Source organism: Ambystoma mexicanum, chromosome 11 (assembly GCF_040938575.1).
Source record: "Ambystoma mexicanum isolate Mex_15411 chromosome 11, UKY_AmexF1_1, whole genome shotgun sequence".
NCBI classification, from domain to species: domain Eukaryota; kingdom Metazoa; phylum Chordata; class Amphibia; order Caudata; family Ambystomatidae; genus Ambystoma; species Ambystoma mexicanum.
Genome location: NC_090934.1, coordinates 1243798924 through 1243811744, shown reverse-complemented (window position 1 = coordinate 1243811744; position 12821 = coordinate 1243798924). Strand labels below are relative to the sequence as shown.

At 44.4% G+C, this 12821-nt stretch overlaps 1 protein-coding gene across 4 annotated transcripts in view; it reads left to right on the top strand.

The window, feature by feature from the left end:
* PARP6 (poly(ADP-ribose) polymerase family member 6) overlaps positions 1-12821 on the top strand; it is a 628157-nt gene that overhangs the window by 129039 nt on the left and 486297 nt on the right. For all 4 annotated transcript variants that reach the window (XM_069624646.1, XM_069624644.1, XM_069624645.1 and 1 more), the window contains exon 3: positions 11859-11936. In XM_069624646.1, the coding sequence (XP_069480747.1) occupies positions 11859-11936 (78 nt within the window). The remainder of the gene's footprint in view (positions 1-11858; positions 11937-12821) is intronic.

The following is a 12821-nucleotide window of genomic DNA, read 5'->3' as shown; positions in this document are numbered from 1 at the left end:
TCTCACTCACTGATGCTCCACTCCACTAAGACTGAAGTTCTCTACTTGCCATTCAAACAGGTTATCTTTTCCACTCCCCCTCTTCTTCTCTTCTCTCCCAACTACCTTCCTTACTCTGCTTCCGCTTGTAACCCTGGTGGCATCTTTGACTCTTCACACAACTTGACACTCTTCATCTACAAATCTGCTACTGCATCCAGACTCAACGTCCTCAATATCAGAAAAATCCATCATCATCTTCCTTTCAATACTGCTAAACAGCTAATCTCCTCCTTAGTCATTTTAGGGTATCCTGTCATTTTAACTAACATAAAAGTTTCAAATGGCAAACTTTCAAATTTGTTTTGTCGAAATGCCATTCTTTCGAATGACAATTTCTTTGAAAAAAATTCAAAAGTGCCGTCGACATGGGTTAGGGTTAGGGTTGGGGTTGGTGCTTGGATTAGGGTTGGGGGGTGGGAGGGTGACGTGGGAGTTGGTGGAGCTGGGGGGCGGGAACCACCCCAGTATACACTAAAGCCTTGAAACGTTACATGGAGCTGTCCAGTGCTGAGATTACAGTACTGGACAGCTCCATCTAACGTTTCAAAGTTACAAAAAAAAGCATTGAAATGCTACTTTTAACATGTAAAAGTGCATTTCAATTGAAACCAGTCCATGACTATTGTCGACAGATTGGTTTAGAAAGAAATGCACTTCGCATGTTAAAAATAGGATGTCACAGCTTTTTTTTTAGAAACTTTGTTTTCGAAACTTTTGCTTTTCGAAACTTTTTTTTTAAATTATCACTATAAACCATTTTTAGATCTTACTACTGTGCCAGTCTCCTCCGTGGCCTTCCCAACTATGCTTTTTCACCTCTGGACAAAGTACTTTACTTTGTGGTCCGCACACTTTTCAACCTTTCTCGCTTTACATCTACCTCATATCCCCGCCGTCAGATTTGAACGCTATCTTTGAAACAAAGGGATACGTTTAAACTTCTTCTCATCATTTTCCAAGCTATCCATGGACTCGCCCCACCCTACTTATACGCTCAGCTCTCTCCCTATTCTCCTCCTCACTTGTTATGATCATCCAGGGCTCGCCTCCTTGTCACTTCTTGAACACCTGTGCTCCCTCTTGCTTCTGCCCTATCACTCCTCGCCCCTCTACTCTGGAATGTTCTCTCTCTCTGTACTACTCCAACTCTACCACTACTTAAATCCAACCTAAAAGCTCTCCTTCTTTCTGAAGAACCTGTTTCCTGAGACTACTGCATCACCCTGTTTTTTTCTCTCCATACCCCTCATAGACAACGCTACTGCACTTTTCCATCACCCCTCCATCCTTAATTCAGCTCTTCCTCCACCATCCCATTTATATGTCATTCTGTCCAGTCCCCTTCCCTGGTTTGTTTCCACCTTCCCCTGCAACATCGGGTCTTCAAGTCATATTCTCTCACCCCATTGTAAAGGAACCATGTCGACCGTTCTGTTATCAATGGTACATTTTGTAAGTGTTTATGTGCCAAAAATACATTGTTTTCCCTGTGATTTTTATAAATAAATCTAAAGTGACAGCAGAAGGAAGGAGTTTAGTGCCCAGAGGAGTGAAAGTGCCCATGGGGTAAAGAAGACAAGAGAAACTTATGAGCAGTGAAGAATTTGACAGTGTGATCACTGGAAGTTGAAGGTCTGGGGCACCAAGGGTTGAAGAATGTGACAGAAACTGGTGCGGTTTTGACAATATTGCCTGTCACAGGTGTGAGGCCTAAAGCAGTGAAGAGGTTGATATTTAGATTAGGCAGGATGAAGGAGGTATCCAAAGGTGTGAATAAGATGCAAAAATCATAAGAACACCCGTGACAGGATAGGTTGTGTCCCAAGTGGGGAAGAAGGATGTAGTTCGAAGGACGATGTCCAAAGGGGTCAATCAAGTGAGACTGTGAGTATAAACGTGGCAGAAGATTACCAAAATCTCAAGTGGTTATAAAGGGAGAAAGAACTGGAAGACAGGGGAGAAGTTTGGAGCAAGAGATGATAAAGGAGAGGAGTGGAAAACAAAAATCCAGCTAGGTAAATCGGAGGCGGAAACACTACAGGGGTTTGTAGGAAAACTAGAGGAGTGAAATTTAAACAGCGCTTTGAGGATATACCAATGGCAGGAGGTGCTATACAAATGGCATATAACATCACATTACAGGAGGGCAGTCTGCAGAGAGCACCATCTTGGGCCGACGCGCAAGCACGTTGAGACAGGAAATGGGATTCAGAGTAGTTGGCCACCCTTGCATCCTGCTAACCTTGTCCAGCTCATGTCCAAGCCTTTGGGTCTGGCTATATTCTTTACCAGTGACCCTGCTTCCCTCGCCACAGGATTACGAGTACCTCGAGGAGGATCACCTTGTCTGGAATCAGACTCCTGAGGTCTGTGAAAGAGTGAACAGACAGAGGACTGGAAAGACCAAGTGCCAGAGACAAAGAAGGATGAAAGGGGAGGCGTGCCCATCATTACAGTGCTGGGTTATGGTCTCCAAGAATCCAGAAGGAGACTAGAACTAGGCACAGAGAAGTGAGAGTGACGTGCGGTATCAGAGAAGAACAGGTGCGAACAAGCCTGAAACCTGGAGTTGTAAATATAAGGGAAACCCCAGAGCTTATGAAATCTCTGAAACTGATTGTGTACCCTTTATCCTGGGGCTTGGTCCAAGAAGGCATACCTGGGACAAGCCCAGAGTTAGGAAAAGCCATCCTGAACTTTCAGTTTGTTTTTGGACTTTTCCCATGATAAAACGCTTGAACTTGAGTTATGTTGTTCATGTCGTTCTTCGATCCCGGTGATCCATGTGTCTCAGAATTCGTCAAGCAAACATCTAAAACCCCAAGCCAATTGGGTAACAGTAACACGTATAATGAGTATGCGAATGCTGGCTACGATGTATCTAGTTCAGTCCACAGACTGAGAATCATTCTCCAAACTGATGTTTTGTTCCTGCCATCCTTACTATTTTCATACAGCAGCAGTTTTTACTGTCTTCCTAAGATACATGAAACCCTTAGAAATCCACCAGGCAGGCCGATTTTTGCAGGAATCAACTCCATCTTGGAACAGCTTTCAAATTGTTCTGATCACTACCTAAAAGGGTATGTTTCTACTATGAAATCTTACTTAAAAGACACACAAGATGTGATCAACAAGTTTGAGGACATGGAATACAATTGAGATACCGAATTAATGTTAACTCTCGATATAGTGTCCCTGTACACTAATATACCACAACAAGACACTTTGGACAAAATAGAAGAAATATTCCTGACCAGAATAGATTCATATCCGGTCCCGACTTCTTTCATAATGTGGTGTATCACTCTTGCTCTAACTAAAAATGTCTTTGAATTTGCGGGTACTTTTTACCAACAAATAGAAGTCACTGCCATGGGGGCCACCATGGCCCCTAGTTTGGCAAACCTCTATGTTGAATTTTTTGAGAAACAGTTTGTTTTTGCGGCTAACCCTTTTAGCAACAACATTAAAGCTTGGTCACGCTACATTGACGATGTGCTGGTCATATGGGAGGGCACACGAGAGACCGTATTAGAATTTCTGAACTGGTTGAACAGTCTAAATAGACATCTTCAATTCACCCTAACTATAGAGCGAGAGGCGACTCATTTTCTTGACCTGACCCTATACCATGAAAATGGCAGAATTGGCGTTAAACCTTTTCATAAAGACACTGAGAAAAATTCTCTCTTGCATTACCAATCGCATCATATCAAACACCCGAGAGATAACTTGCCTTTCGGGCAATTTTTAAGGCCAAAACAGAATAGCTCTAGTGAAGAATCTTATGAAAAAGAAGCTCAACATCTGAAGGCTAAACTCCTGAACAGAGGCTACCCAAAGAGACTCATTAGAAAGGCGGCAAAGTGCACTTTTAACAATAATAGACAAGCCCTGTTAGAAGATAAACCCAAAAAAGGTTGGAAGACAGAATAGTGTGTGTAAACACATTCACTAATCATAGTCTGGCCATTCAAAAGATCATTTCCAAACAATGGAAAGTGCTAAAATCTACTAAGTCTGATCCCATTGTACCCCTGTTTGCCTATACTAAATCTGCCTCTATAGGTAATCGAGTCAGTCAAAGTAGATTTCGCAACCCTGTAGTGCCAATGACTAGTATTACTAGTCAATGGGGCTTACCACCTGTAACTGGCCATCACCCATGTGTGAACAGTGTGTAGCTTGTAAATTGACTTCTAGATCTCATGAAGTCACCATAGGTTGCAATCAAGTTTGGACCCAGAAATTGTTCTCGCTAATTGTAACACGGACCATGTAGTTTACATGGTGACGTGTCCTTGTGGTCTCCACTACATTGGGAAGACTAACTGAAAAATAAAAATTTGGATCAATGAACATAAGAGCTGTCTTAAGAATAAAATACTTCAAGCTATGATGGTAAAACATTTTGTTGACAAAGCACATAGCTTTGAGAGTTTTAGCTGGACAGTGCTTCTTGTGGTGAAAGCAGACACTCTGGCAATCCAAAACCAAAAACTCATACAAAAGGAACAACAACTTATTTTTCAAACATGCAGCAAACTTTATGGCCTAAAAGATGCCATTGAGTGGCACAAAATCAAATAAACGAGAAGCTATGATCTCCCCTTAGGGGAATTGTCTCATATATGACCCACTGTGCTCTGATTATTTTCTCTTTGATTATTTTCTCTTCTTTTAGGATCATTGGTTAGTTCATTTAATTAATGTCCATCTTCTGTAACAACAATTTTTTCTACATTCACACGCGGAAGGTTTGGGCCTTTCTACTGGTTAACATTCTCAATTGCACTTCTTCATTTCACCACTAGAGAGCACTCTCACTAGTAGAGACACAATCCTACATAGACAACAACAAGGGACTTATTTACTTTTTTGCCCTTGTTTTAAATCCCCTCAAGATGGCCAACAGCGTTTTTCTGACACTCCTCCCCGGCACCGAGGGAAGTTGGGAGTGCTTTTTTGAATTAGATGCGCGCACTGCTATTTTAGCAAAGGGACACGTTAACAGTGCCCAGCAACTTTCATAGCAATTGAAGTCGCGGCGCCCGCCAGATGTGCATTCTACAAGCACCGTTGTAGGTAAGCTGATTAACTTGTGGGCATGTACAAGACGATCTTGCCGTGACAGAAATGTGTCACTGACACTTGTTATGCCCGTCGCAACTCCTCGATTACTTAGATGGCATTCCCTTTTATTTTTTAGCGGACATATGCTTCAACTTTGGTGTATTCATTACCTTTTGCACTGATTGACCGAGCCCTTTCGAATCTGCTCAGCCGCAACGCATATCGTGACCATAACCTTTGGGTTGCACTACATTGATTTAAAATTAAGAGGTAAATGACCTAATACCTCATTTTTTGATACCATCTAGATGAATTGTCAGCGAGTTGCCACATTACTGTGTGTTCTCTCTCTAGTAGCACTATTTAGAGATGATGAAATGACACCATTTTGGCGTTTTTATACTAAATTATAGCTTTAAGCAAGATGAATAATGTGAATCTTGACACTGGTACACTTTCAAGTTTAACAGTCAGCTTTTCCAAGCTCCAAATAGTAGTTTGATACTATTTATATGTATCTACACAGATATTGTAACCTGTTAAGGGGGCATGAACAGTTTGAAGACGAAATATTATCCAGCCTTCCCCTGTACTACTTCCACCCTGATGCTAGGTAAAAGATATATTAGTTTTTCTTTTCCTATGCAATACCAGATTTAATCTGTTTACCCTGTAGTGAATAGTTAGACTCACAGAATGTTTTTTAAAATGTTTTTCAGCAGCACCAATGTGGCTTGAGCACTTTAATAATAATATTGATGTGCGACAGTGAATGATAAAGAAAAAGTGACGGATCAAAACATTCTCCTGATGAAAGCTCAAATGAAAATATATGAAGTGAAACATGTCGAGGCATAACACCAGTTATTAGCTTTACTGGTCTGTGTATTTGGGTCTCCTTTGACCAATAATTTCCCTCTCCTGTATGTGTCATACTGGGGTGTAAATAGGAGTGTTTGTCTTAGTCTATTTAAATACTAGGCATGAACTGTCACAATTCAATTGTGAGCATTTTCCTAGGTGTCACTTGCACTTTATTTTTTATTATGTTTTAGCATTTGTAAAACTTTTTATGATGTTTTTTAAGATTATCAATAAAATATATATGTTATGACATGAATTAAACGAGCTTGGCGTAGCTGATTGTTCTCTCTACTCTATAATTATGTATTTTGTCCCTTTAATCCCTTTCTGAAGTTAGGGATTGTTCTACTACCCTTGGGAGTAGTTTTTCTGAATGGTTTCCTCCCTTAGTATATTTTGTACAGAGCAAGAGACATGTCCCCACTGCACGTCTATGTTGGGGCATGCCACGACAAACAGGTAGCAACCCACAGCATTCAAGTCAAACTGGCCTATTCAACAAAAACACCCAGATCAGTCAATAGGTTGGAAACCAGGAGTCCAGTTACTCAAAAGGCGAGTATCCAGGGCAGCAGGAATCCTTCTGGGGTTTTTCTCAGGTCTTTTGGGCAGGAAATTCTTCTCCTGTTAACAGGTTACTAAAAGACTCCACTTCCCACACCACCATTGTTTCAAGAGGATACCCTCAGTGTTCCGCAAACCCTTTCCTTAGATTAGCATGGGGTCTGCTGCCCTCTCTCCTGTTGTGTCCCATTGAACCAGTGTGTGAATTTTTCTCATAAAGAGGATGCTGGTGGATGAAGCGTGTGATGGGCATTTCAGTTCCCCTGCTTCTGTTTTCCTCAGGGGAGATCCATCCTTCTCTATGGGCAGGAAGGCAGTGGGAAGCTAACAGGCCGGCAGTGAGAGCCTTACAGAGACTATAGGAAGATCAAGATGCTCAGACCATCAGGGTAAGCTGCAGAGTAGCCTTAGAGCACGTTGTAATAATGACGTTCTGCTGCAGAGTCGGTTCATCCTGTTCCACTCTGAAGTAAATCTCCTAGGGGTCCTGGTATTGTATGGCATCAGACCCTGGTGTGTTGGGGAAACTGTTGTGGCCCATCTCAGCCGTTGGGGAACAATCGGCGTCAGTTCACCAAAAAACTGGGGAGGGTCTGGGATTACAGGCGCTGGGTCAATGCTGGGTCAATGCGAGTGATAGTTTTTAATAGCAGTACTGTGCTGCCTTCCCCCTTACCTTTCTATGCTGTGGGAAAGAAATGATCATCTGAGCCACTCTGGACAGGAAGTCTGCCATGGTGTTCTGGGCGAACACTAAAGGAATACGACTGAAGGAGCAGGAACAACAGCAATACTCTCAGATGAGTGTCGTTTTGATGGGCTAACCACACCATGGGAGCATGCGATTATAGGGCCTCACAGTAAGTAATATTTGGGAGACTTGCCCATTTGATAGCAAACGTTATTTTTGTAGAGGGGCATATGTGGCTGTATGGCAGCATGTTTCTACTAAAAAACATAAAAGGTGTTTGTACTTCTTCTTTTGTCTGGTATAGCACTGTACCTAGGCACATATCTGAGATTTCTATTAAAGTAATGGCTTGTTGAAATTTGAGGTGGCCAGAGTGGATTCCTCACACATTGCTGTCTTTAGGTCATAAAGACATGGGATTGCACTCACACATTGCTGTCTTTAGGTCATAAAGACAAGGGTTTCATGGGATTCAGTCCATTTCGCTCAATTCAGTTTGGATTTCTTTAAACAATCCCTCAATTTGTCAGAATAGTCAGACAGTGCAATACAACCTTCTCTGATGATGTCTTTTGCTTGGCTATCAGTGTTGGCAGTGTGAGGGGTTTTAGGAACCTGCAACCCCCTTACTGCTTGATTGCGGCCCCTTTTGCCTTGTTTTTTGTAGTCCCAGAAAGTTGTTTCAAGGATGCTGAGATTAGTGACTTGTGTAAGCAGAGTGGTGGTAAACTTAGTGCTTATTCCAATGAGTAACCCGGTCCGGAAAAAATACGGGTAAAACGGCTGGTACTACCGCCTCCAGCATTTTTTCCAGACCGGGTTACTCCGAGTCTGCCAGTATGGGCAGTGAACTACCAGCAGGGCCAGTAGTTCAGGTCCCTACCGGCAGAAATATCACTGAAGCACCGGCACCATTAACAGTGCCAGTTCTTCAGTGGTTCCCATTCCATGGGAAATTACCGCTGTTGCCGGCGCCCGTAATATCCGGGCAACACCGGGATATCCGTTGGCAGTTACGTTAAGGTGAGATTGCCGGTAACCCGCCAGTAGTACCGGCGGGTTACCGGCAGTCTCGTAATCAGGGCTTTTTTCTTAACTTTGGGGTCATTACGAGTTGGGCGATATTACCGCCGGATTACAAGTGGTGGTGGCGGTGGTCTAAGTACCCATTTTGTTTGAGTCCATAGGACTCAATGGGACATTTTCGGCAGATTTACTGCACCATTAATTCTGCTGCAGTAATTCTGGTGCAATAATTCTGCCAAAAATGGGTGGGGTGAATCCTTCAACTTTCCGCCTAACTTATAGTTGGGCAGTGCGGTAATGCGGCTGTGTATGGTAACACCACTGCATTTCATCTGCACTGCCCAACTCGTAATATCCCCCTTTGTGTCTATTTAGGAGGACTGTTTTATCGCAAATTTTGGTGGTGAAGCATGCCTGGCTCAGCCAATCACTTGTTCCAGGCAGGTTCTCTGTTCTCCAAGACCATATATCGGGATGATCAAATGCAAACACAGGAATCATTGTAAAGGTTGGAGACTAAAGCCACTGGAAGATCTACCCCCTGTTGTGATTCACCAGACCCCAGTTTGGGTTACATAGGGGTGACCACATCTGGTCACAAAACAATTACATAAATAGGGCCTCATTACACGGAAGGCGGTAATGGTTAACGGCCACCGTTAATGGTAACGGTGACCGTTAACCATTACCGCCTTACTACGAGGTCCCTTAGCGGGTTGGTGCTTTAACGCCTGCTTTTTGCAGGCGTTAAAAACCAACCCGCTAAGGGACCTCGTAGCTAATTACGGCACCGCAAAATTGTGGTGCCGTAATTAGCGCCTTCCCGATTCCCATAGAGCCCTATGGGGCAGAAATGGGAATGGGGAAGGGCAATGGCGGAAGGGGGATTTACCGCCCCACCAACCTTGGAATGGGGCGGTAAATCCCCTTTCCGCCAAGGCGGTGCCGGTAATTTACCGGCATGGCCCAGGGTGCTAATAACACCCTGGATCACCGCCTTCCGTGTAATGAGGCCCATAGTATTTGGAAGCTCTGCCCAGCGGGGACTATGTTACCACAAGTAATTGGGTCCGACAGAGGTACACTACTACAGCCTAGTAAGCACATCTCAGCACCAGGACACCAGAACAATTGACCAGAGGGTAAAAAAGAGCTTTCTTTGAATACAAAAGTATCCCAAATTACAAACGGCTCAAGACGGGACAGAGAGTCTAGGGAATAATGCTAGGCAAGGTAAGTACTACCCTAATCATTAAAAAGCCCATATGGAGGGGCCCACATCGAAAATCTCTAATTGTATTTGTTAGGAGGAATGATACCAAATACATAGCTCTAGCCATAACATTTTAATAATTCAACAATGGTGGGGTATAGATTGTGCCATTGACACAATCACACTGTCCCATATGGCTCAAGAAACACTCCAGCTCGCAGAGAAGGTTCAAGGGTTTTTACTGAGTTTTTATTAGCAGCACGCTAGGGACGTCATTCTCTCACTCGCCTAAGTGCGACAATCCCTCCCTAGCCCAGGTGTGCCTATTCCCCGGCTTAGTATATATACTTTACTACTTATCACGTATGTCTAAGTTCTGACATTTCTATAAATGAGGCCCTAGAGGCAAAGACCATATCTCCCCAAGCTGCCTCTGTGACTTCCTAGACTGGACCTGCACTAGCAATGATGTTGGCTCTAAAGGAATCGTAGGGTTGTGCCTTAAAAACGCTTAAGGCCCACTCTGTCTTTTTCCTCTCACATCCTGATGTTCCTCCCCCTGTATCTATCGCTCTCCCTTATCACCTCCTGACTCCTCCCTCCTACTCCATCCACCATCCCTCCTTCTCTCTAAGTCTTCCTCCCCTGTCCCTCTGATCTCTCGCCTGCCTACACCTTTCAATGTTATAACTCCCTCCTCCACACTACTACTGCCTTGCCTCCCCCCTGCCTCTCAGTCACACTCCTTCACTCTCACAGCCACTTTCCACATTACTACTCCCTCCTTCACTGCTGATGCCTCCTCCATACTACTTACTACTACACTACTCACTCCTACACGCTACTAGTAGCTCTCCTGCCCACTGTCTCCCCAGTTGCACTCCTTTCACTCTCACAACCACTTTCCACTGACTCCCTACACTCCCTCTATCACGCCCACTCACCTCTCAGCAGCACTTGCTCTCACCAACCAATACCTCACCTTTTCCACAAATCGCCTCCCTACTCCAATCCACTGGCCTTCCTCCTGCTGGTCTCTTGGTCTGCCAACTCCACCTCCTCCTCCTCTAACCTCACCCGAACAACCCACAACTTCCTTCTTCCTGTGGCCCCTGTTATCCTCCCCCTTTTTCTCCCATTGGATTACTGGCCCTGATCAATCAGGCCGGATCTTATCCGCCCGGGAAGGGTTACAATCATGAAAGGTTATAAATAGCGGTTTAAACCCTGCCCCTTTTCTTCCTGTGGGGCTGGAGTGTTGTAATAATAGCAGCCTGTGACGCAAAGTGTCTGAGACATGGTGCAGTCACCCCCAAGGTAAAGGGAGTCTCACTGAGCGATTGTTGCTCTGTTCTACGTCCTTGCTGGTGTAGATTGCTTACAGTGTTTTAGCTGCTGCGTGTGTGTTGCAGAGCGCTGGGTAAAGCTATGTAAGGCATTTGGCTCTCTTTTTGCTGATGTTCACTCTTCTTCTTGGATCTGCTGTTTGGGTAGCTGTAGGCAGGTTGTGCAGGATGCTGATGTGTTGCCTTCCGGCATACCTCTTAACTCACACATTTTTGGCAGGTGTCACCCGCCCTGCAAGCAGCCCTCTCACCCGCCAAGCTCCCTACCCATATAAGTCACTGCGCGCTCACCCACCAAAAACAAATTCGAGAGTTTTCATCTCCCCGGGGCCACAAAACATTGAGAGCTATGCCTGGAGGCGATTCTTCGATTCTTCGCTGGCTCTAGAAAAAATAAAGAAAACTTGGCAGGCACTTTCTTCAAGTGGTATGGGGTGATGCAAGTCGGTACTGCACATATATAAGCAGGCACTTGCAGAGGCGACGACAGGAAATGGGGCCCTCTCAACTGCCACCATCCTTCCCTGAGGTAGGACTGGCTATGGGTCGACCCTGGTAGACATCCCACCTAGGCTGAGTGGGCCTCCTAGTCGCGTGGCAAAGTCAGATTAGTGATTACAGATTACGTCCATGTCTCTCAACACATTCACCTCCCCCTTTAGCCTATCCTACCTCCATCTAATACTCTCCTTTCCTTTAACATTCAGTCATCAAACTCGCGCTTACATGCAATCTGCTCTTCTTCCATGTCTTTCCTTCAATCTTGCACACTTTCTATTCTTCTCACTCACTCATTTGATTTCACATTCAGCTCTTGCTCCTTTCATAGTCTGGCCTTATCCTTCCGTCTTACTGACTGCTTGCTCCTTCCATCGCAGACTCTTCTCTCTTCTTCCATTTTACAAAAACTGCATTATCAACCTCCCTCTATGTACAGCACACCCTTTCCTGCTAATCTAGGTATGTGACACTTCATTTCATTCAGACAGTGTGGAATAACAGTGAAAATATGACTTGGTACTTGCTTTATTTGCAGGACATCAAAGGCCAGTGCTGGACTGATGATGATTCTGAAGGAGAAAATGAATCTGAAGAATTTCTATACGGTGTCCAGGTAAGTCTTTGTTGCTCTGTTTTTTTTTATATTGTCCTCTTTTGATAGTTACCAATTTTAAATTTTGTCTAGATTATCCCAGTTATCTTTGCTGGCAGATGGTTTCATGTTATAGCCTTGCATTCTTTCACTGATAAACAAAGGCAAATGTGGCGTTAAATTTTAACATAATTGTGGCAGGGCTAAAACAAGGCGGTATAATTGAAAGGGCCTAATACATGCAAGGAATTCTAGTGCAGAGCACTGTCACTGGCTGCTTCTTTCTCTGAGTGAATAGCACACAGTGGTGCATGTGCTCTTTACTCTCTCATTACGACCCAGGCGCTAATGGGTTAACGGCGCCGCAAAAGGCTGCAGCGCCGTTAACCTATTAGCGCCTAATTACGAGGTTCCTTTGCGGGACCCGACCTTAAAGGCTGGTTTTACCGGCCGTTAAAGTAGGGACCCGCAAAGGGACCTTGGTGCTAAGTACGGTGCCACAATTTGCGGCACCGTACTTAGCGCCTTCCCCATTCCCATTGAGCCCTATGGGGCAAAAATGGGAATGGGGAAGGACCATGGCAGCATGGGGAATTACCGCCCCGTCAACCTCGGAATGGGGTGGTAATTCCCCATTCCGCCATGGCGAAGTCGGTAAGTTACCGGCATGGACCATGGTGCTATTAGCACCATGGTCCAAAATAGCACCATGGTCCAACGCCTGGGTCGTAATGAGGCCCATGAGTGTAAAGCTCCTCTGAGATTAGAGCTGCAACCTTTGTCAGGAGCACAATCCTTACACTAATTGTATGCCAAGGGGCTAGACAAGCGCATCTTTGTGCTACTACAAGATGTTCTATATCATTGGGCTAGTACTTTTCTCCTTTCACCAAAGGAAGTAGCATC